This window comes from Ixodes scapularis, unplaced genomic scaffold (assembly GCF_016920785.2).
Source record: "Ixodes scapularis isolate PalLabHiFi unplaced genomic scaffold, ASM1692078v2 PGA_scaffold1__304_contigs__length_218370807, whole genome shotgun sequence".
NCBI lineage: Eukaryota > Metazoa > Arthropoda > Arachnida > Ixodida > Ixodidae > Ixodes > Ixodes scapularis.
In genome coordinates, this window is record NW_024609846.1 from 104,656,080 (window position 1) to 104,677,953 (window position 21,874).

Below are 21,874 nucleotides of genomic sequence, written 5' to 3' on the forward strand. Positions count from 1 at the left end.
TCCCACAACCCTACACAATACACCTTTAGAAGGGTGTGAATGAGCTTGTCCCAGGGCTAATGCTCAAAACACATTGCTACAAGCAAACATAATTAGACACAGTTGGTAAACCCCCATTAAAGCTGTTTAAAGTGGGTATTCCTACATCCTTTTTACGCCCTTCAAGAAATGAAGGACGTTCAGCGAAAATTAACTCTACTCCACAATTATATAAAGGGTGTATTACTGGAAATAAGAGAGATTAAAGGATGTAACCATGGATGCAAGCCTCTTAATACCTTTAAAATCGCTGAGGGTGTAATTGTATTCAGTGTGTACTGTAACAATCTGCCAGTGCAGCGGCGTCCAAGCTGTTGACTTCAGTGTCGATAAGGTGAAACTAACGTTTGGTGCAAAGTTTCACATTTCGGTGAAATGTAGAGAGATGGAGCAGGGTGAGCACTTTAGCGCAGTTCGGAGCAGCAATTACAGCACCGCAAGTGGATGTCAGATTCAAATGGTTGAACGAACACCACCTTTTTTTTTTTTCAACAAGTTCCAAATGGAGAGAGCGTGATAATACAAAATAGTTTATTCCCACTTAGAAAACAAACACGGTACAGCTGCAGGACGTTCGTAGGACCTCCTGTAAGTATTTGTTATGTACACCGTCGATATTTCCTATTTACCAGTAGCAGTACAGAGGCCAGAGTCTGGCCTCGCATAAAATACAGTCTCCGGTTCACGAGTTTCAGTCCTCTGATGCACGGATGCACGCACGTCTCAGTGGGTGATGTAGAGCAGGAGCAGCACTGTGCATGTTCCAATGAGCAGCCCCAGGATGATGGAGTCCCTCCTCTTGCGCAGGTTGATCCTCTGCACGAGGCTGTTGATCATGGGGAAGCGGTCGTCGTCGTCGTTAAGGACGTGCACAAATTCGCCCACCCGAACTTCGGGCAGAAGACAAGCCAAACCGTACCACTATGTCCGGGCCGCTTCAGACTATGGCGACTGGAACGCACCTCCAATTGGTGTGTTTACCGTGTCCCATGTGGCAAGTGAGTTTGTCTGTTTCTTGTGCAGAGGGCGTGCTAACGTCAGGGCACCGAGCTTTGATTGGAAGGATAGTGGGAGGATGCAAAGGCTAGCTGAATTCCTCTCTACCAACTGTCTCCCTCCGGTCAGCTAGAGTCACTAAATAAGCTATGCTTTCAGAGTACCGCATTTCCTTTCTTTTGTATTTTGCCGACAAAACAGTCGCTCTATTCAACAATATTCTGGTTCGCTGCGGCATCATTGGACAGCGGCAGTCATGTGAGTCGCTATCATCATCGCGTTTTTTCAACGCCACCATCTCGGGTCCAGCGATCCGCTGCCTGCTGCTGTTTTACTGTTCACTGCGCGCGCAAGCTGAAGTCCATCGCTCAGCATTCACTTTTCCCTTCTTACGTCGAGATACAAACAACACGACCTTGATTCGCTGCCACAGCTATGGCAGCTGACGCAGGCGACGGCTACAGCTCGGCTTGGCTCAGCTAGAGTCACTGCTCCACCTGCGCGTGGACCATAGATGGCGGCGCCTGACGCACTTCAGACGCGCAGTTTGGGAGTTTCGGTACTCTGAAAGTGTAGCTTTATTTAGTGACTCTAGTCAGAGAGAGCAAGACCATCATCTGCTCTTCGCATGGAGGGAGCAGTGGCACAGGCGTCTGGCGTTTGGGTACATGCGTCGCCTGCTACTCCCAGCAATGGCTGTCTTTCCTTTTTTACAGCTTCTGGAAATCCACCGGTTCATTACGGACGACGACTGCCTTCGAGAAAGGTGAGAGGAAATAATTCGAAGGGAGTGCTGCTTTTGTCGACTAACAACTTCCTGAGGCGTTCCAACGAAAGAGGAGGCCACGGCTAAGAAGCTTTAGGTTTTTGTTTGCTGTCTGCTCCAAACCCAGGAGTAAACAACTGCGGGTCAAGGCCTCCTTGTACGCGTGATCGGTCCCTTTCACCGTGGGCAGAGACAGAGAAAAAAGCTCGACAGCGCCAACCCCGCGGAACAAATTGCATCATACAGTGGTTCGATCTGCCAAACTCAAGGATAAAAAAAATGAGGCTATGTCAAAACAGGCAGTGAAAGGATACTGGCTAATGTTGTCATCTTGGTCTGGATGGCCTTCAAGGCATTGCGCTGACTCATGAGCTCATCCTTTGTTCGCATTGCAATGCTGTAGGAATAGAAATAATTAGATCATTAAAAGTGGGCCTAAAATTATAACATTCCATAAAAATAACATGATGGACCAAGAGTAAGAGAAGTTCTGTACCTTGTTTCACTGGCTTTCTGTAGCTCAAATTATTGTAAGGACATGCTTGTACTAATATCTAGAACCTCAGCAACCATGCAAATGACTGGCCTGTCATGGTCAGTAAACAGTGAAGGTGGTGCGCAAAGCATATAAGGCCTAACTTTTTTTGTATATGAATGTTCCCCTTAGTACTTGTAGACATGCAAAACTGTTGAGACCGGTTATAACGAAGTCGGTTATAACGAAATAGCGGCTACAGCGAAGTGATCACGATTTCCCATTCCCATTTGCACTTTGTTAATTGAAGTCAGTTATAACGAAATAGCGAAGTGATTTCCGATTCCCGTTCACTTCGTTAGAACCAGTCTCGACAGTAAACTCAAACAATCTATTCAATAATAACCGACTTCCTAGCCCATGTGTTAATTGTGAATCATCTATTCTATCTAATGTCTCAATAAAATTAAAAACTCAGATATCTTAAGGTAGGTCCTCTATGAAGACATTAAAATAGTTCAAACAATCTATTCTACTAAACAATAACAAAGCATAAGGTCTTACTTGATTTGGTCATGAACCATCCTGTCCGAACTGAAAAAAAAAAAAGACGACATGGAGTCATTACTAGAAACCTGCATGTCGATGAACAGACAGTCCTCATCAGTGTGCCTGTCCAAGCAAGCACTTCAGATTGCCCAACTTTCTCGAACTTCAGATCACAATCAGAACAAGGTGCGGTACATACGGTCCAGGACAAAAGTGGAGCACACGAACACACTTTGTCACCGAAGTTGGTGCAGCTGGATGGTGGTATGCAGTATATGTGCATACACGTGTTGTACTCTTCAGGAAGACGTTGGTTCCTCCTATCGTCACCAGGGGCAATTCGCTCATCTCGCAGTGTGGCCAAGAGGGATTTTTATGTCACGTGATGAACTCCATAGGGACAGGGAAGTACCTAGCGTCCCTGCCCAGTGGCAGAGAAATCCGTGTCACTTAGACTACGAAACTTTAATTTCACTTGCAAAAACTGACCCCAGAGGCTTTTAGCTGGAGCCTAATTAAAGGGACGCTGAAGCGGTTTTAAATATGAAAAAAAAAACACCCGAGCCTAGTTAATTAGACCTCAGCCATCACGAATATTGTATTCGTTTAGTCATTTCATGCGCGGATTAACCGGAAAAGTGCTTTCAAAGTAGCACTGAAGCCACGCCCCTCCAAAGCAGAGAGAAAGGGGAGAGAGGAGGAAGCCCGTCAGTCAACGTCACAAATGGTCCGGCTAGGGGACCCCGCCGCGGCTGGCCGTGCTTCCCTCGTAGGCTACTCTACTGACTTTTTCAAACTGTCGTCGTTCTGGTGCTACATGGCGCTTGCTTTTACCCACTGAGTGGTCGTGCTATTGACTCAATCGCCTAAAGTGTTGATTGTTCTCGTTTGTTTACGGGTTTGCGGAATTTTCGGGGCACCGAAGCAACTGACTCGTGCGATGCAGTACTCATGTGTAGCCATTGGCTTGCACGAACAGCGCTCGTCGCAGTTGTTCTTCCCACTTACCGCCCCATTCACTCCGACACCAAGATTTAAAATGGATGGGTTCCCACTATGCAAACAGACGAGTTTTAACGAGTACACCGTTTTTTGTTTGGAACGTGTTCCGGAATGCGTATATGAAACCAATGTACGTATAGGTTTGGGTCTCAAAAAGTCTTGCCTGAGTCCGACGCTCTGCCGAACATCTTTGAAGGTAAGAAGGCAATTCAGCATATTAAGAGGCACACACAGAGAGACAAAGCTAGGTAGGAATTTAAGGTTGACTGTTCTAGAAAAAAGCTTTTAAGCTATTAATTTTGTGCAGAGTATTAAAAAATCCGCGATCATGTAGCCAAAAAGCAGGCATCCACTGGCTCTTTTGTGCTAACCGCTTTATATTAGTGTCTTAGTTTTGGTTTCTTAGTATATCGCTGAAGTGACCATTTTTACCGGGCCAACTCCATTACCCAAGATTGATTTTAATATACTACGCTACCCAGTCACTTGGGAGAGGAGGGCTTGTTGTAATAAGTGGTCATGCAATTCATCATATGACTTTTACGGTGCAACTTGTTTTAGCATGGACCTGTTCTACAGTTGCTGATACAATTTGAGGTCACATACTTTTCAAACATAAACATAAATTTTGTAATATTTTCCTTCCATAGACGCTCACATGTCCAGCAGCTGCCAAGCATGAAGGCTGATGCGCGCCAAATCCTTGTCCTCTGATGACCGTCTTGGAGGGTCACGCTAATCCGGCCTGACGCGTCCCGTCAATAGTACTCCGTTTATTGTCAACGTTTTACGTTACAATAAGTAGCAGTCAGTACGTTCCTGAATGTATGAAGCCAGCCATGTCGCGTCGGCGCAAACAGTTCCTCGTGTCTGCCCTAATTACCGCGGGGGGTCATTTTTCGGCTTTGCCAACGGCTGGAACGCATACTTTGTCACGTCGAGGGTTCTCTGGACAAATCCCTTTTTCGAATACACCGAAAGATTTCGAAAAATCAGAAGCCGAACCCGACTTACAAGAGCAGAAGCCTCGGCAACCGCCTACTTCCGCAAGCGACGGACCAAGCGAGAATTGAGATGACCCTCTTATGGACGTAGTGATGCGTCACGCGTGACCAGCCAATGGCGTGCCGCTGCATCGATTGCTTCTGTTTTCTTCACTTTTTTTCGCGTTTAGTGATTATTTTGGGTCAAACGGTTGCAATATTTGGACTCAGCAGGCACAAATGCATCAGAATCAACCATTAACTCATTCTTCTAAAAAAGCCCTTCAGCTGATTCATACTTTAGAAGCGGCACGTAAAGTTACGGCCACTAAAGGTAAATACGAGCCAATATAAAAGAGAAGTCAAGAGCAGAAGCCTCGGCAACCGCCTACTTCCGCAAGCGACGGACCAAGCGAGAATTGAGATGACCCTCTTATGGACGTAGTGATGCGTCACGCGTGACCAGCCAATGGCGTGCCGCTGCATCGATTGCTTCTGTTTTCTTCACTTTTTTTCGCGTTTAGTGATTATTTTGGGTCAAACGGTTGCAGTATTTGGACTCAGCAGGCACAAATGCATCAGAATCAACCATTAACTCATTCTTCTAAAAAAGCCCTTCAGCTGATTCATACTTTAGAAGCGGCACGTAAAGTTACGGCCACTAAAGGTAAATACGAGCCAATATAAAAGAGAAGTCATGCAAAATAAAAGCGGTGGGATTGTATTTATATATCTGCGCCAGCGACTCGACTCAAGCCGTCTGCTGTAGTTGAGAAGTAAGAGAGCCGGGACTTGGCACCTGGCACCGCAACACGAAGGTCTCTGGTCCAAATTGTGTCGCAATAATTTTTTCTTCATAAATTAAAATTTTTTCCGTGTTAATTTTGTGGAAGCTTTTATTTTTTAAATCGACACAACTTCAGAGTGTATTAAGACTAAATAGGTGCCCCTTGTTATTGAAAAGAGACGTAGCAAGCGCATTGTATATTTAAAAACACATAAAATTGTACTTGCTGAGAGAAGGATGCTTGTTTCAGCCCCGTTTGCTTGCAAGTCATAGCAATGCTGTCATCTTGGTTTCCTTTTAATGAGTACTATGAGACGATTGTATTAGTGCATTAACTTGGCTTGATAATTTTTTTTTTTCCACTGTAGATTCAACAGGTGGGACAAACAAAAAAAAAGTATAAGGTGCAGTCGTGCGAGATGATTTGGACAATTCGTAAAAAGGATCAGTTATAAAGTAACACAGAAGCAAAATATAAAATTATATATAAAAAAATTGACACGATTTGAACCTGGAATTTATGCACCGCGGTGACAAGTCCCGGCTCTTTTACCTCTCGACTATAGCAGATGGCTTGAGCCAGTTTGCTGGCACAGATACATAAATATACTGCCACCGCTTTTATCTTGCCTGATTTTTCTTTTATTTTGGTTCATATTCACCTTTTATGGCCGTAACTGTACCTGCCGCTCCTAAGGTATAAAGGGCGGTTAATTGGACTCCAGTTGAAAGCCTCTGCGGTCAGTCTCTGTGAGCGTAATTAAACTTTTGTACTCGAAGGGTCGCAGATTTCTCTGCCAATGGGCAGGGATGCTAGGTACTTCCATGTCCCCATAAAGCTTCTCACGTGATATCTTGGCCGCAATCGCAGCCACGAGATGAGCAAACCGCCCCAGATGGTGCCCACAATACATATAGGCTTTAGCTGAAAACACTGGCTAGGCGGTGCAAGGCACCTAGCAACGTTTGGTTAAAAATGCAAAAAAAAAAAGAAAAGTAAAAATACCTAAAAAAAAAAGTTATACAATAATTAGAAGTTTAAAAGACTAAACAACATAACACGCGAGCAGTGACCGAAACTACTGGCAGAGCCACCTAATGGCGAAACTGAGCGATGACAAAGACAGCATAGGTGTAAATGTGACAGCCAAAAGTCGCTGCTTTATCTGAAGCGGTGCTATCTGTCACACAGGGCCAGCAGGTGACACAAGTGACCTTGGGCTACTTACTGCTTACACATTTATTGGTTGTGGGCACTGTACAGGAAAGTGCCCCTGGACACATGCAGGTTAACTTTACTGTGCACCGTAGATTGTGCTCCAAACTTTGGACGGGTGGCAGTGGCAGTCGCATAAGTACTGCGTATCCCCGAAAACATTCACAGTGTTCTATTTCACCGTAAAAATAAACTATGCATCGTTGAATGCTCAGTCTCTGCCCAAATGTAGAGTTAGGGATCCAGACCAGATGCCGAAGTTTCAGAGCTTGCCATTATCTGGTTAAGCGACCTTCTGAAAATTCTAGTTGGAAAATAGGGCCTGTTCTTAGTAGCCGATGCCATTCAGCTCCATGTATTTATAAGCTTTGTCAGCTGCCATTTTTCCACAAAAAATTCAGAAAATCCCTTACAACTTTTGAACCAGGTAACAGTAAGCTCCGAAACTTTGGCATCTGGTCCAGACCGCTAGCACTACATTTGAGCAAAAACTGCAGTGATAAAAAAAAGAAACCTAAATTTTTTTTTGGGGGGATACCCTATACTTTTTGTACCTCGAAGGGGCTAGATACAGTAGTTTAGAGCTCCCGTTCATGGCAGGGGGCATTGTCCGAGGGTGGAATGAAACAAAAGCTTCAAAAAGGAGTCCAACTCACTTTCTGAGGTGCTCGTGCTCCTTGAGGAACCCGTCTGACCGCCGGCTCAAGCTGGAAGAGTTCTTATATGATCTGAAATACAAGGACGAGGCATGCTCTAAATCTGACATGATAAAAGGGACCATATTGGAATAGGAATTGAACAGCAAAAGTGGTGTGCCAAAGGCAGTCATACATCAAAAGACCACTTGTCCTGCGGTAGGTCTGATATGTTGCCGCCTTTGGTGGATGCATATTTTTGCCAAGAGACTTATACTGCGATCACTAGTTGCGTGCAGCACAGGCGAAGGTGACGCCAGGCGAGGGGAGAAAGGGCAGGCACTAGGAAGGCTCGGGAGGAAGAGAGAAAACTCCTCTCCTCTCTAACCTTCCTAGTGCTCTCTCTTTCTCCCGTTTCCCTTCTCTCCCGGCCCGCCTTCCTAGTGCTCGCCCTTTCTCCCTTTGCCTGGCATTGCCTTCGCCTGCACTCCACAGAACTAGTGGCACCATAGAGATCATACATACTAACTCTAGAGGAAAAGGTCCGCCATTTTCCCATGCATTCTGGCTGCCGCAAGCGGAGGAGTATGCAGGCAGACCCTCGGGGTCCCACAAGGTTACCAACTGCCTTCGATTTCACAAATATATCATCAGAGCAGTGTCATGAACTTCAACAATCCATGAACATACCGGTGGAAAGATATTCGCGTTCTGTTCGAAGCTTTCTTTTTGCATAACACGCAGATGTACGGCCTCCCGACAAGACTAAACTGAACCAGATAACCGGCTTCGGTTATCTGGTTTAGTTTCGTACTTCCGGGCGCGGGTGGCCACGTCCGGAAATACGAAACCGGGCAACTATCAGATTTTCGAGATTTTGACAGAAGGGAAGTTAATGCAGCGTAATGAGTATGCTGCTTTTTATAAACCTTAGAATAACTCAGAATTTAGTTTGCAACGTTAAATTATCACTGTTTATATTGCTGAGAGTTTTCAGTCTTCGCGATTACCATTACAACTGTCGTCCTTCAGCTGGCAACATTGGTTTCTTTCTCTCGTGTTCTGTCGCTCTCTTTCGCAATCTTTCACTCGGGACCCAGGATGTCGGCGCGCGGGATTTGCCACTCCTCCTCACCCACCTTTACCCCCCTGAGTGGCACACACTAGTAGTTTAGTTGATTTTAGGGGCGAAGCTCCTTAGGGGCTAGCCATGTCCGTATGTCTGTCCGATGTCCGGCGTCGGGGGCTCGTGCTCCTGCTCGTGAGCTCACAAGCACGTGCTCCCGTGCTCGTGTAGGTAAAAAAAAAAAAAACAACCACATCTCCACGTGGTGAATGATGTTGACTGGCGAGGAGCTCTGGTGGTGCTTGTCTGCGTAGACGGTGAGCCGCAGCATGCCGAGCCTTTCGTTCGTTTTCATCCATGGCAGAAAGAGAATGTGTGGTATGGAACGTGGTTATTCGCGACTCCAGCGACCTATAGGGGGCGCCACCACCAAACAAACATGGCGGCTGAGTCCAGGTCGCGGCGGCTCGGCCGGGCCGCCTGAACAGGTGGCCTGTTCAATTTAACAGATTTTATTTTGTTTAATGCCCATTATTATAGGTATTTGAACTGAGACGGTGAAGTGTAGCCGGTGCAGATAAACTTGCAAAGCATAGTTTTGTTTTGCCGGTGTTTTTTTTTTTTTTTTTTTTGTTCTTTTCGTGTCAAACTTTTGTTTCGGAGATTTCGTTCAAAACCGAAACTATGGGCTCCGGAGAAACGGTAATATACTAATCAGTTTTGATCATATAAGGAAAGCGGCGATGACTATAGAATTGTTCCACAGAGAGTAACTTTTCAGCTAACTCGCATGCCTCGACCATGCGACTTATCTGTCCGCGGAATCGAGCTTTTGTGCGTATCCATGTTTACGAAACAGCTCCAGTCGTCTGCTCGGCCATCAACACAGGCTGCAGGAAAATTGCGAAAATTAAGCAACCGCTTCTTGAGCCAAGGACCATGTTAACCCGCCGGCGCCCCACTGAGCAGCTGATACTCATATTTCAATTCAGGTTTTAGTAGCAATCGAGAAGTCATTTTGACGAGCGGCTTATGTATTATATTACGTACTATGGTCCCACTAAAGCGATATTAGTATATCCTTCGGGTTGAAATATGAGCTCAGTTGACTAGCTATTAGGTGAGCTGTTGAATAAAAGTATATTTGACAGACGAAGACATACTACTTAAATTTAGCCAAATGGTTCTATAGCCGGCAGCACGGAGACAAACTGAAGAGAGTCTTCATTGAAGATCCACGCATTACCTCTCGGCATTGAACTTTGCTTCGAATCCTGAACGGAGAAAATTAGTATTTTTTTGTGGCCGGTCAACCTGATCAATGTAGACGTATATTGCTGCTGGCTTCGATGTCCTGGTAATATAAATATTGGAGGCGCGATAGGTCAAAATGCCGTGACAGCATCTAACGTTGCGAGACTTGTCTCATACCTTTTGAAAACAGATAATTTCCCTCATTCATCATTTGCAGCGAGCAAGTTTTCCTGAATCAAGTAATTGCGAAATCAGCCCAACTCCTTCAGTGTGGTCCAGAGGCTTTTTCGGCGAAAAGCAGCCAAGATGAATAGCCAACGCACCGACCGGCGTGGGTTTCTCAAACTTGAAGCTAACCGAACACAACCAAACTCAAGAAAAGCAGCTATCAAACCTTCCCATTCACTTGACTGCAACATTGATGTTCCTCCAGTATCAGTTACCAAGCAGTCGTCACTTTGAATGTGATTCGAGACAGACAGGAAATCAAAAAGTTTTTCTGTGATTCCTCCCCATCCAAGAAATCGAAAGCACGCGACCGTGTGCTGTGGAGTAAACGGGCTTTCAAACACGTAATAGAAGAAAACAATTTACTGAGGCTTCACCACACTAATGATCACTCAGGCAAACTTAAGAAATATTCGGACCTTCGTCAAATTACATTGTTCGCCACCACGCCGACAACACGTCTCCGCGAAAGCCACCAGAGACGAGGAGGGGCGCGGAGCGACCTGGACCGGCTGGTTCCCGGTTTTCCCGCTTGGCGGCGTCCGTTTTGCTGGAGTCGCGAATATACGCATTTGACCGCAGCGTAACATGGATAAAAACGAACGAAAGGCTCGGCATGCTGCGGCTCAGCGTCTACGCAGACAAGCACCACCAGAGCTTCACCCCAATCAACATCATTCACCACGTAGAGATGCGTTTTTTTTTTTTTTTTATTGTCTACTGTTTGTCAAATGTTTTCCAAGCGACTTCAATCTAAAACCAACCAAAGGTATAGGCCTCCTGAGCTGAAGCTTTGAACGTATCATGGCGCCCTCCGGTGGAGGGCGATAGTGTGTCTGCGTATTACAAGGCCCACGACCCCACACAACGACAAACCTGTTCGAGCGGCTGTTTACCTCTGCACGCAGCTGTTATTTGTGTGTTCGCATAATCACGACTCAAAATGTGTCACTCGTAGTCGCCACCACACAACAATCCCCGGGGCCCCAGCTCGCCGCAAGCTAGTCACTTTTTTCTTTGTGCAAGCATGTCAAAACCAGGAGCAACAAGCGCAGCTTCGATGCTTTCAAAACGTTGCCATCGACGGTACTTTTGCATCGCCAACTGTCAAGAACAGGAAGGGTTTAAACCCCTACGTAAGCTTCTATGGATTCCCACTGAAACCGTACGAAGTTGAGCAGAGGTAACGGTACTAGTCGCCCAGTGCACTGAGTAAGCGAGACAATTGTTTTTCTCGCCCTCCAGGTTATTCTGCTAAGCGCAGCCACACAATCAAGTGGCCGCAGCAAGCATCGAAACAAGTCATAAGAATTTTACGAAGAGGAACACAATATACTGTCCAACCAGAGGAGCGGTCCGATTGAGCTACATCTTTTGCAACGTGAGATCAGCAGTACAAGCGCCGTCTTCAGTGAGAGTTTTTGTTTAAAAAGACAAGCTTGCGCACGCACCAGCACACTACAAAGGGCAAGAAGCATGTGCTGTAAGAGGAGCTCCTTCTGCTAATCTTGTGTTGTGTCAAGCTTACAGCGCAAATGCGCAAGAAAAACTACAAGAGCTCGAGAACCAGCGTGCAGTAGGAATGATCTACTCAGCCAACAGACGGCCGGTCGTAGCTCGATCGCTTACGTCCGCTCTCGCACATTTTTGAGGTTGGTCACCAGCTGATCGCATTGGCTGTACAGAGGGACTGCAGTTTGGGAGCTTTTGCTTACAAAGCGCGTTAATGTATCTCGTAATGCTCACCTCAAGCTCAACATTATAGTAAGCTCGCTGCTTTTGTGAGTCACAAAACACCTACACCAAATCTGCGGCTTCTTGTATGGCACAGACACAGCCTTCAGTAGCATGCATTCGCCGAGTTTCTTCCCTGTGTGAAGCGTTGAGGAACGAAAGAAGCTTTCCACGGTCGAAGTTTTCTTGATTCCTTGCCGCAAAACAATTTTGAGGAGGGTATTCATACCGCCAGCTAACGTTTGGAAATGGGACAAATTCAAATGCGCAAGTTTGTACAACCCAATACCGATAAACAAATCAAGGAGGCACTACAATCCAGTTTTTCTGCAGAGCCTCCTGGGCAAAGCAGGAGGCCTATTAGTGGCTGCATCTGAAAAATGTAGCTTTATTTAATATAGAACAGCTTGCATGATCTATGCTTAGAGGGGTGTTTGCTGTCATTAATATAAAAAAAAAATTATTTTAATAAGTATAAATATAATGAAAAATTTTAGGAATCACCCGGAATTAAGAAAAATAGAAAAAAAAAGTGGCAATGCAGGCAAGTTGGTTTATTCTTACAGCTTGGTGATAAAGCTTGCAACAGACGAGGACAGAGATAGGCAGTAGACAAGACAATCGCAGAACTTCAACTAAACATTTATCGACAGATTTTTTCGTTGGCCGTAGTTTCAATAAATGTTTAATTAAAGTTCATTGCTCGTCTTGTTTACTGCGTACCTCTGTCCTTGGTTATTGCAAGCTATATCGCACAGGTTGTAAAAAATAGAAAGCTGCACAGACATAGAAAAGTCTGCTGGGGCTTCAAAGTTCATTGCGGACTAAAGGGAGCGGGGTAATCAGCAGCAATTGAAGATAATTCTCGCGAGCAATTGAAGACAATTCTCACGCACGCCCTTCTGATGACACTCCACTTGACGCTGTCAGCCAATTGTGACCCTCGTAAAACATGAGAGCCTTAAACGGAACATACCTTAATAATCATGTTGAATAAACCTGAGACTAGGGCAGAAATGAGCATATCAGTGATGTGATTGGCCTAAGCCGTTTTGGAGCACCTTTCGGGGCAGCCAAAACAGTGTTTTGGAGCAGCAAAGGTGGCTTTTGGAGCAGATATTCTTAGGAAAAAAGATAATTGCTTTAAGTGCTGGACAAACGAAGGGCACTTTGCTCACTTCAACAAACAAATAATCGTCAAGTTAGACCACCTGGGAGTCTTTCAACATGTAACTGAAATGCCAATGACAGGACACATTTTGCAACGCTTCAGTTAAATATTACATATTGCCGCGTGCGCACCTGACCAAGTAGGCAGCGCACTCGTGGCCGAACAGCACTTTGATAGCATGAGGAAGTATGAACGAATTTTTAAACATGTACATAAAGCTCAATTTGAAATAAAAAATAAATAAATAAATAAAGCACTCGTGGCCTAACAGTTATCGCGCTTGCCTTCCACGCAGAAAGCCTGGGTTTGATTCCTGGCCGCGGGTATGCATTTTTGTTGACTGTAATGTGATGTTCTGATAAATTCGAGAACAGTGTTGCTGATTTGAGGTTAGAATGTTCTACGCGCCGAACCTTCTACGTCAATTGTTCCAGAAGACCACGCATGTACAAAAGGGGCGCTGCGTGGCAAGCCGGAGTCAGTCTCGCCCTAGCGTTCAATCCCGCTGCTACGCCGCCATCGACACTCAAGTGCACAAGTTTGCCCTTTTAAACGTTAAGTTGGTTTCAGTTTTCGTCGCTTTATACACTGTCATTCGTGACAATATATGTATGTGTACCAGCAATAAATAAATAAGAATCAAACTGCCCATATTAAAATTTACTTACAATATCCAGCTTAGTAGTAAATATCACAGCCTAGGTTGACTAGTTATATAACATAATAAATGGAAGCAGTCTCCGATTGATAAAACACTTAACTACTGCAGTGCAATGCAAAATTGTACACAAGACAAAGGTGCACTACGACTAGCGGGTGCTTTTCTTTTTGCTTTCCGAAACTTTCTGCAAGGCTGCTGCAAGCCTCGCTTTGCCTTTGACTAGAATGAATGTCCACTTTCAATGCCTCCAAAAAGACATTGAGACATCGCACAAGTTTACAGTGCTAGGCGTTGCAGAGAAATTCAGAAAAATCGCATACCACCGTTTTACTGGTTCCCGACATGCCAGATTTTCGTCAGAAGTAAGCAAACGTAAAACAATGAGTTGCAAGCGTCCCGGCTGGTGCTTCTGTCGCGCAATCATGTTTGCATGCACGTGAGGGCAACTTCAGCAGGCTTGCAGTTGCACGTGCTTCGTTGCGTGAGCGGAGATGGCTGTTCAATCGAAACCGAAACCATGCCACTATGCCACTCCACTCTACCGCCAATTGGTCCCAAACTTGTATGCAAAATGTGACTGTCCAGCATACGACAAAATACAGTCCAGCGGCACGTATTTGCCAGGCCGGCAAACAAGATACAAGCTAAACACCAAAAAGAAAAAAAAAAAAAAAAAAAAAAGAACCTGAGCGCATTGATGCAAGACATCGCGAGCCAGGGTCAAAAAGTTCTTAGAGTGCTTTGCACAATGACTGAACTCGAGACAAACAAGTGCGCTGTGCGGGTTCAGTGTGCAAACATTGCCTTCTTTGCTTTAGCTCAATTCTTTTCACCAACTTTCTTTCGTGGCAGATTTGTCACGTATTGGGGTCCCTTTCGAAAGAAAGCCTACAGAGGGAAACCTAGATAATCAATACTACTTCGACACAGCAGTCTTTGAGTTCAGGAGGGATTCTTGTAGTAGCGTATGATTTAAACAAGAGCAGGAATGTTGATGAACATGCGCCAGTCCTTAAATTTCAGTTTAGAAAGCGCCATATCTCCAGCAACGTGGGGACGGCAACACCCAACGTCGCGCGACCACGGCAGGAACCAAATATAGTTTTCTCACGGCCGTTGCTTTCAGGGGCGAGTGCTTCAGTGCACAAAGTTACTCCCGCCACACAAAAACGTGGCTTCGTTTCACAGCATGATGGCATGGCTGGCCTGGTAAAGGGCACGCTACCGTTGAAGTGTCCGGACACGCCCGCGTCTATCGTTGAAATTTTTTTTAAAAAGGTTCAAGACGAGAATCATTAGACGACAAGAGACGACAGCGCGAAACGAGAGATGGCGGGAAAAACCATGCAAGACCAGATGGACCATTGAGGCAGGGTACTTTGTTTCAGCTAAAGTTCCTGTATAGGCTCCCTATGGGAGCCAGGGTTGCGTGTCTGTTTTCCACGTGCCGCTACTGTCGAGACCGGTTATAACGAAATCGGTTATAACGAAATAGCGGCTACAGCGAAGCGATCACGATTTCCCATTCTTTTTTGCACTTCGTTATGACCGAAGTCGGTTATAACGAAATTGCAGATGTAGCGAAGTGATTTCCGTTTCCCGTTGACTTCGTTATAACCGGTTTCGACAGTATTTGCCATGATCCGATCACGTGGGGAGCAGACACAAATGCCATGCAGGAAAGGAGACGTTCCACACGCCCCGGCATACATTCCCCTGCTTTTGAGCGCACTGTGCGCCTCGAAAGCGCGGCGCCGCTATTCGCCGCACTTTCGAGGTGAGCAAATAGCAGCGCGCGTCCCTCAGCGGCGACAGTTGCGGAACCAAAAACAGGCGCGGTAACAACAAGGAACCGCAAAGCAGACGTCATCAGTACCCCGAAAAGACTGTCAAAATGTCCCGAGACAAACCATTGTTTTAATTCATTATGTGTCCATTCAATGTTTTATTAGTAAGGATGATAAAATAATACATTGGTAACCGATATCAAAAAGGCTTGCGCCGCTTTTGAGTCGAAAGGATTGTCTGCGAAAGACGCCGGCCCTCGGCGCTGTATGGTCGTTCGTTGGTGGCAGTTGGTGTTGCGACCGCTTGCGCCATCTCTTGTCTCCCGTGTGAAACGGCGCAGTGTTGTTTGAAGACCGGTGGCTTCGCTGCATTTCCATAGGAGCTAAGCCTTATTCTTTCTTTAGTTTTTGCTCAGGAAAGTTTGCTCTTTGCAAATTTTACAAAAAAAATGCACCATCTGTGGGCAACGCTGCACAAAGTCGTAGCGCAATAGGTTAAGAAACCAAATTTTGCGGTCGATTTAAAGAGCCTGGCCGCTCCTTGAAACACCCAGTAGGTGTATAAAAACAAAATATGCCTCCCAAGTTTTATGAACCTACCAAACTCAAGATTCTAATATCAGAAACTACAAACTAAGCCAGATTATGTTGTCCCTCCCTTAAATTGTGCTGTTCGGGCCAAGAAGCCACAACTTCGACTGGAGAAAACATTGGCCAATTTATTCTGCAGAGAAACGCAGAGGATAAATTAAATATGAACACTAGTTGTCATCTCGCGTTATTCAGTTGCGACATCACCCTGCCACCCCCAGTGCAGGCAGAAACAATAAACCTTTTGCAAAAGAAGCAGCGCTGGCCACAAAAGATATTTGTAACTGCTCATTACGAAAGCTTAAGGTCGATACACACACCGGCGCGAGTCCAACCAAGTGAGACTGCAACGGCTTGCAACGTACGGGTTGCTACGGCAACAGCCGCATCGGTTCCAACAAGGCGGTTTAAGAACCAGTTGTGTTGAAGCCGACACCTGTTGCCACGGCAACCCGTACGTCGCAGGCCGTTGCAGTCGCACTCGGTCGTAACTGGCGCAAGTCTGTGAATCGCCCTTTATTAAGGCGAAAGCCTTATATGTCCCATTACGAGAAAAGGCATCGCCGGCGTTTTGTCCAAAAGATGGCCATAGAAATGTTATCAAGCACGCGCCGCTCAAGGTCAAAGTGGACGCGACTCAGAAATAAAACACAAAGAAAAGCATAGCAACGCAGATGCTTTGCCACGGAAGCCGTGAAGCCGGCAGGGGAGCCACGCCTGCGCAGTGGGGGAGCGTGACGTCACCGCCGGAGCACCGTGTGCAAAAGGAAGATCTGGCGCGCTGCCTCCGGCGCGTCAGTTGCGCTTCGAACTTCATCTGTGCTCGTCGTGTGCTTCGTGCGATGGACTGTGAGGTGACCACGTCTACATCTACGGCCTCGACCTCAGCAGCAGTGCCTACATCTACGGCAGCACACTGAATACAATACCGGCAGAAACAACTTTAAAATGTCTAGAAACGTAACTCCAAGACATTTCACCAGCGGGAATACTTTTGCATTACTACACGTAAGCAGGCTTAAGTGCTTTCTTTTTTTCTTTTGTAATGAGCAGGTGAGGGCAGGCAAGCAAACCCCTCCCTCCAGTATCCTGTGAAGGATGCTGTGAGAGCAAGAGGGAGCATCTGATACGAGACGTCTCCACAATTTGTTCCACGCCTCACGCGCAGACTCTCGGGATTTCTGAAACGGTAAATTGTGGCAGTTTGAACTCGCAATAGTAATTGCTTTGCATGTACTTTTACACGGCGGCGAGTCAGTCAGTCTCAATGAGCATCTGGCGTCTCCGCTGCGCACAAGAAATTTAGCCAGTGCAGTAGAACTGCCAACCCAGAATCTTTGATGTGCATCACACAGTAGTGATACACGACTGCACGCTGGTACGACGCTCGTCCTTTAGCTTGTTTGTCGCTTGGGGTGCGTCAAAGATCCACTGACGACAAGGTCGTGCGCAGGCCTCGCCTTCTAGGCGGTATCGATTGATCCCAGGATTCCCGAGTTCTACAGTGCGAAATTTCGCTCCAAGGGGTCAGAGCCGGGGCGCATTAACACGCTCGGTCACCGATCCACCGCCTACCAACTCACCACGGGCGTGTAATTGAACTGCAACAGCAGCCTCGACTATGGCTTGCCGACTGGTTGGAGCTAGAAGGAAAAGACACGCGAGAAAGGGAGGGAGAGAGGTGAGCGCACTCACTCTATGTCCTTGCGCACCGAGCCGAGCAGGAGGTCCCGCTGGCGTTGTGCCTGGACGTTGGCGCGCGTCTTCTGGAACTCCCGGGCATAGTCCTGCAGGATGTCTCTGTGCCGCTGCAGGGTGTGTACCACCGTGGCGCCCCCTGGGGCGTGCTGCCCAAACGGGAGCTGCTGGCCCTGGGACATCTGGTCGTTCACGTCCCCCAGCTGCGCGAGGGAAAAGCGTGCTGAGGAATGGCCCCCGTTTGGCGCAAGCACAAAGGGCACGGCCTCGCGGCCGGCGGTGGCACGGTTGACCAATCCCGTTGGTGCTACCACGGCAAAAGGTTAATTCCGAACGAGTGCCTCGAAGTCACCGCACATTATCCCAGATAAAACGATAGATGCGGGCCTCTGGAAGTGATGGACATCTTTTTAGCAACTGCACATAGTGCTTCTCTTCGACTCGGGCGGATGCTACAGGCACAAGCTCCCATACCTCATTCATCCCTACACTCGCCGAACCAATGAACCGCCTCCCTTTAAGCACGTGAACGTGAGCGGGGATGGACATATAACTGCTCCATTGACCATGTGGCTTGCACTGCACTTTCGGCTCAGGAGTGGACATGTTCCGGTCAGGTGGAAGCGCGAGTGAACATGACGGCACGAGAATGCTCAGACACCAAGACACTTCGTGCCTTCACTGGACCTCACCTTTGAGAGGAGCTGTTCAATCTCCAGGGTCATAGTCTCAAACATGTGGTCACTGCTCAGAAGGGGAGCTGTGTCCAAGCTGGGAAGAGAGGGAGGGAATGGTTTAGGTCGGCACAAGCAAGCGGCAGGACTGCCACATTGGCACTCTGCTTGATTATAGTATAACCATTATGAAACCACATAGAAATAACACTCACAAAAGGAACTATCTCACCAGTCTTTTTTTTTTTTTTTTTTGCCTTTGAGCAGTTTGTTTTATATAAATTGGAATTTCCCTAGAATAAGATAAATCAAGGTTTGTCAGCAACTTGGCTGACAAGCTCACTTGGGTCAAGTGCCGAAAATAAAAAGTGAGAATTCATGAAACTCCTGCAAGGAACATACTGACCAACCGACTCCCCTCCCCTCCCCCCTCCCCCCTCCCCCCCCAAATAAAGAAGAAAAGAACTGTCATTGATTTTTAAAGAAGTGTTATTTATGATGAAAATAATCCCTGGAGAAGGGGAACAAGAGGGACAAAGGACAAATGAAAATCTTTAAACACAGCTAGGTGACTGGTGAGCGACCGAAAAAATCCGCCTGGTCCGGGTATCGAACCCGGGACCTCTCCATTACAGGTGGATCGCTCTACCAACTGAGCTAACCAGGGGTTAGAAGTCAGTAGAGCAAACGGGTTTTATCAGCCGCCACCAGCCTAACACCAACAAGAGTGAAGCTTGCGATTTAAGGTTGTAATTATAATGCAATTAAATACAAAGGTGCAAGCGAGCTGGACAAGAATGATGAAAATAATCCCTGGTGAAGGGGAACAAGAGGGACAAAGGACAAACGTAAATCTCCAAACACAGCTAGGTGACTGGTCTGTTTTGTCTGTTTCCCACATTACAGTTGGTTACTTGTTACACCTATTATTTGACACTGCAATCTTTAAGTCTGCCCCAGAATAATGACTTGACCCAAGTGAGCCACGCCCACATTTTTTTTTTTGCAACAGCAGTGGCTATGGGAATCTCTGGGATTTCAGCCTGACTGCCTACATTCTGTGGAGGTTCCATTTTAGAGTTCAGGGTGCAAGACCCCTGGATACATCTATTTCCGAGGTCTGAACCTTTGCTGCTTTGCACCATTCCTTGCCAATATTTAGGCTTCGAGTTCATTATAACAGAGTTAAGCTCTTAGTATGCACACTGATTTGCTAAACGGAGTGTCTAGAGTTTTGTCTAGAAGGAACGATATCGGATGCGGTAGAGTTCCGTCCAGACGGAACGATAGCAGGCCTAGCAGAGTTCCGTCCAGATGGAAAAATAGCAGGTGCAGTAGTGGTGGCACTGTAGCGGTTTAGGGGCTCAGTGGAAAGGTATCCGCTTCACGAGGAGCAGACCCAAATTCAATCCAGAAAGTGGGCATACTGCTCTTTTTTTTGTTGAACATTTGGCAATATTTACAGATTTCTTTTTTACAATTACCACTGAAAAATAATAAAGATGTTTACAAATCTCTGTAACGTGAAATTAGAATGCAGCTCTTGAGGAGGAGAGGAAATGGAGGGGAGGGTATGCACCTCCTCCTCCTTGATACCCTTCCCTCCTCCCACAGTTTCTCAACTAAATTTAGCCGAGAAATTGATGCCACGTGACCTTTACAGCAATTTAATTCCCCACTAAATTTAGCGGGGAATTGAATTGCTGTTGGGGTCAGGTGACGTCAATTTTTTCGCTAGCAGAGAAACTGAATTTGTCCATTGGTGACGTGACACCAAGCCATGTGATGTAATTTTCCCCACTAAATTTAGCAGGGAATTGAACTAGTGTTGAGGTTATGTGACAACAATTTTCCCGCTAAATCTACCGTGGTTAGGCCGATGGCCACGTCAATGCCGCGAAACCCGGAAACAGGCGCCCAAGAGCTGCGCTCCAAAAACAAATGTTGTGGGCAAAATGCTGCTGAACTAAATGGTATGGGACTCCCTTTCAGGGGGAGCGATGGAGGACAGCGAGGGTTGGGCCACCCGCGGGCCGCTGCAAAGCAGCATGCGGGGGGGGGGGGGCAAGTGGGTTAATATTTTTGTGATGAGCAGCCGCAGATTGTCGCCGCGAAGTGGTGTGAACGCAGGCAGCAAGGGGGGGGGGGGGGTTTAACACGCACGCCAGTGATACATGCGCTGTCCAAAACTGCCATCAAGTTTGCGGCGACTCTCAGTTCTGGCTGGACGGAACTCTAGTGGTGACTATGGTTCCGTCTGGACGGAACCCTAGCCACGGTATTTGTTAAATGATCCAGGGACGGTTGACGGGCTACCTCCGCCCGTCGGAAAACAGTGTACAATGTCAGAACATTGGAAAACCAAAAGCGTGCCAAGTTAAGCAAAACGACACTATTTCAAAATTTTAATTCTATCGATTCTAAGTGAAACCTACGCAGCACATTGGTGCCGTATGGGTAGATTGCTGATAAAGCCTGCTGACGAATTTTGCTGAACATTGCTGATGAAGTCACCTTAAAGATAAAAAAAAGTCCACTCACCCGTCGCTCTTGACATCTCGAGAGCCAAGGCCCGTGCCCAACTTGCTGAAGGAAACAAGCTTCAGGTCGATTTCATTCTCAAGGTGCCGGGCTTGTTTCCTTAGATCTTAGATAAAACAACAAATTGAAGAAAAAAAAATGCTTGAAATGTGCACGTATTCTTACATCCCTTTACATCACGAGGAAAAGGTTGCCTAGCATGGCCAGTGGGAAGCCGATCAGAGCACTTATCAAAAGACTCGTCAGAACTTGTAGCGTGTTTAGTACCAGTTTTGACTAAGGATTGTGTCACTTCGAGGAATGATAATATGACATACAACGCGCCGCCAAGCTGCAAGACGAGCGATGTTACTATGCTGATAACGACATAAGAATGTAGCGCGTCTTGCAGAAATGTCACTCGGACGAATCGGTGAGGAAGTCTCAAACAAAATCTACGTTGCCGTCAGTTTATTCGACATCGAAAGACAATACTAATGCGCAACTGAGGAACCATCTTGAGACGAAACCCCCCTCACAATATTTTGATGACACGACGCTCGCTGCGTCAAGTGTCTCTTTAACTGCTCCGAATATTTGTATTTATTTTGTTTATGTTCTCTTCATAACAAGCTTGACGCTGCCAACACATTTGGACCACGTAAGCTCAGAGCCGATCGCGACAGTATTTACCGAGCCCGTGAAACCCAGTAGGTACCCGTGCCCACACTATCGATCCACATAATCTACATAGCTTTTAGGAGTAAATTGGGTCAGCTAATTGGATTGAGAGGCAATTAAAACTCACAATACCTTCCAACGTATAACCACCAGCAGAGGCCATCTTTGACAATAACAAAACTAAAACACAGATGATGCCTGTTAACGAGAGTAAGGTGCACCGTACAGTCTGTAAGGACAAGTTAGCGGGGCAAATTTTATCGTATTTTAAGATTATTCATCGTTACTTTAAATATTAACAGTTCCGTTTACATTAAAGAAGCGATAAAAATAAATAAAAATGCGGCTTTCTGGCGAGAGT

The 21,874-nt window shown here is 46.3% G+C and overlaps 1 protein-coding gene across 2 annotated transcripts; it reads right to left on the reverse strand.

Annotated features, from left to right (window-relative positions):
* Positions 1–553: 553 nt before the first annotated feature.
* On the reverse strand, positions 554–21,729 carry LOC8032744 (Golgi SNAP receptor complex member 1). 2 transcript variants are annotated; one of them, XM_040502374.2, is made up of 8 exons: positions 21,646–21,729; positions 20,854–20,959; positions 18,331–18,409; positions 17,636–17,841; positions 7,470–7,541; positions 2,841–2,870; positions 2,116–2,198; positions 554–887 (listed from the first exon to the last, which is right to left on the reverse strand). In XM_040502374.2, the coding sequence occupies exons 1-8, from the start codon at positions 21,674–21,676 to the stop codon at positions 763–765; spliced, it is 732 nt and encodes a 243-aa protein (XP_040358308.1). In that variant the 5' UTR covers positions 21,677–21,729; the 3' UTR covers positions 554–762. The 2 variants fall into 2 exon arrangements, with proteins under 2 accessions (XP_040358308.1, XP_029847779.3); XM_029991919.4 differs by having other exon boundaries at positions 554–890.
* Positions 21,730–21,874: the final 145 nt, after the last annotated feature.

Excerpts from the sequence above, each read along its gene's own strand:
- LOC8032744 (XM_029991919.4), bottom strand. The coding sequence starts at position 21,676 with ATGGCCTCTGCTGGTGGTTATACGTTGGAAG. Across the intron at positions 18,410-20,853 it reads CGAGATGTCAAGAGCGACGG|CTTGGACACAGCTCCCCTTC; the intron begins GTGAGTGGACTT and ends CTCTCTTCCCAG. Across the intron at positions 2,871-7,469 it reads GAGCACGAGCACCTCAGAAA|TTCGGACAGGATGGTTCATG; the intron begins GTGAGTTGGACT and ends TTTTTTTTTCAG.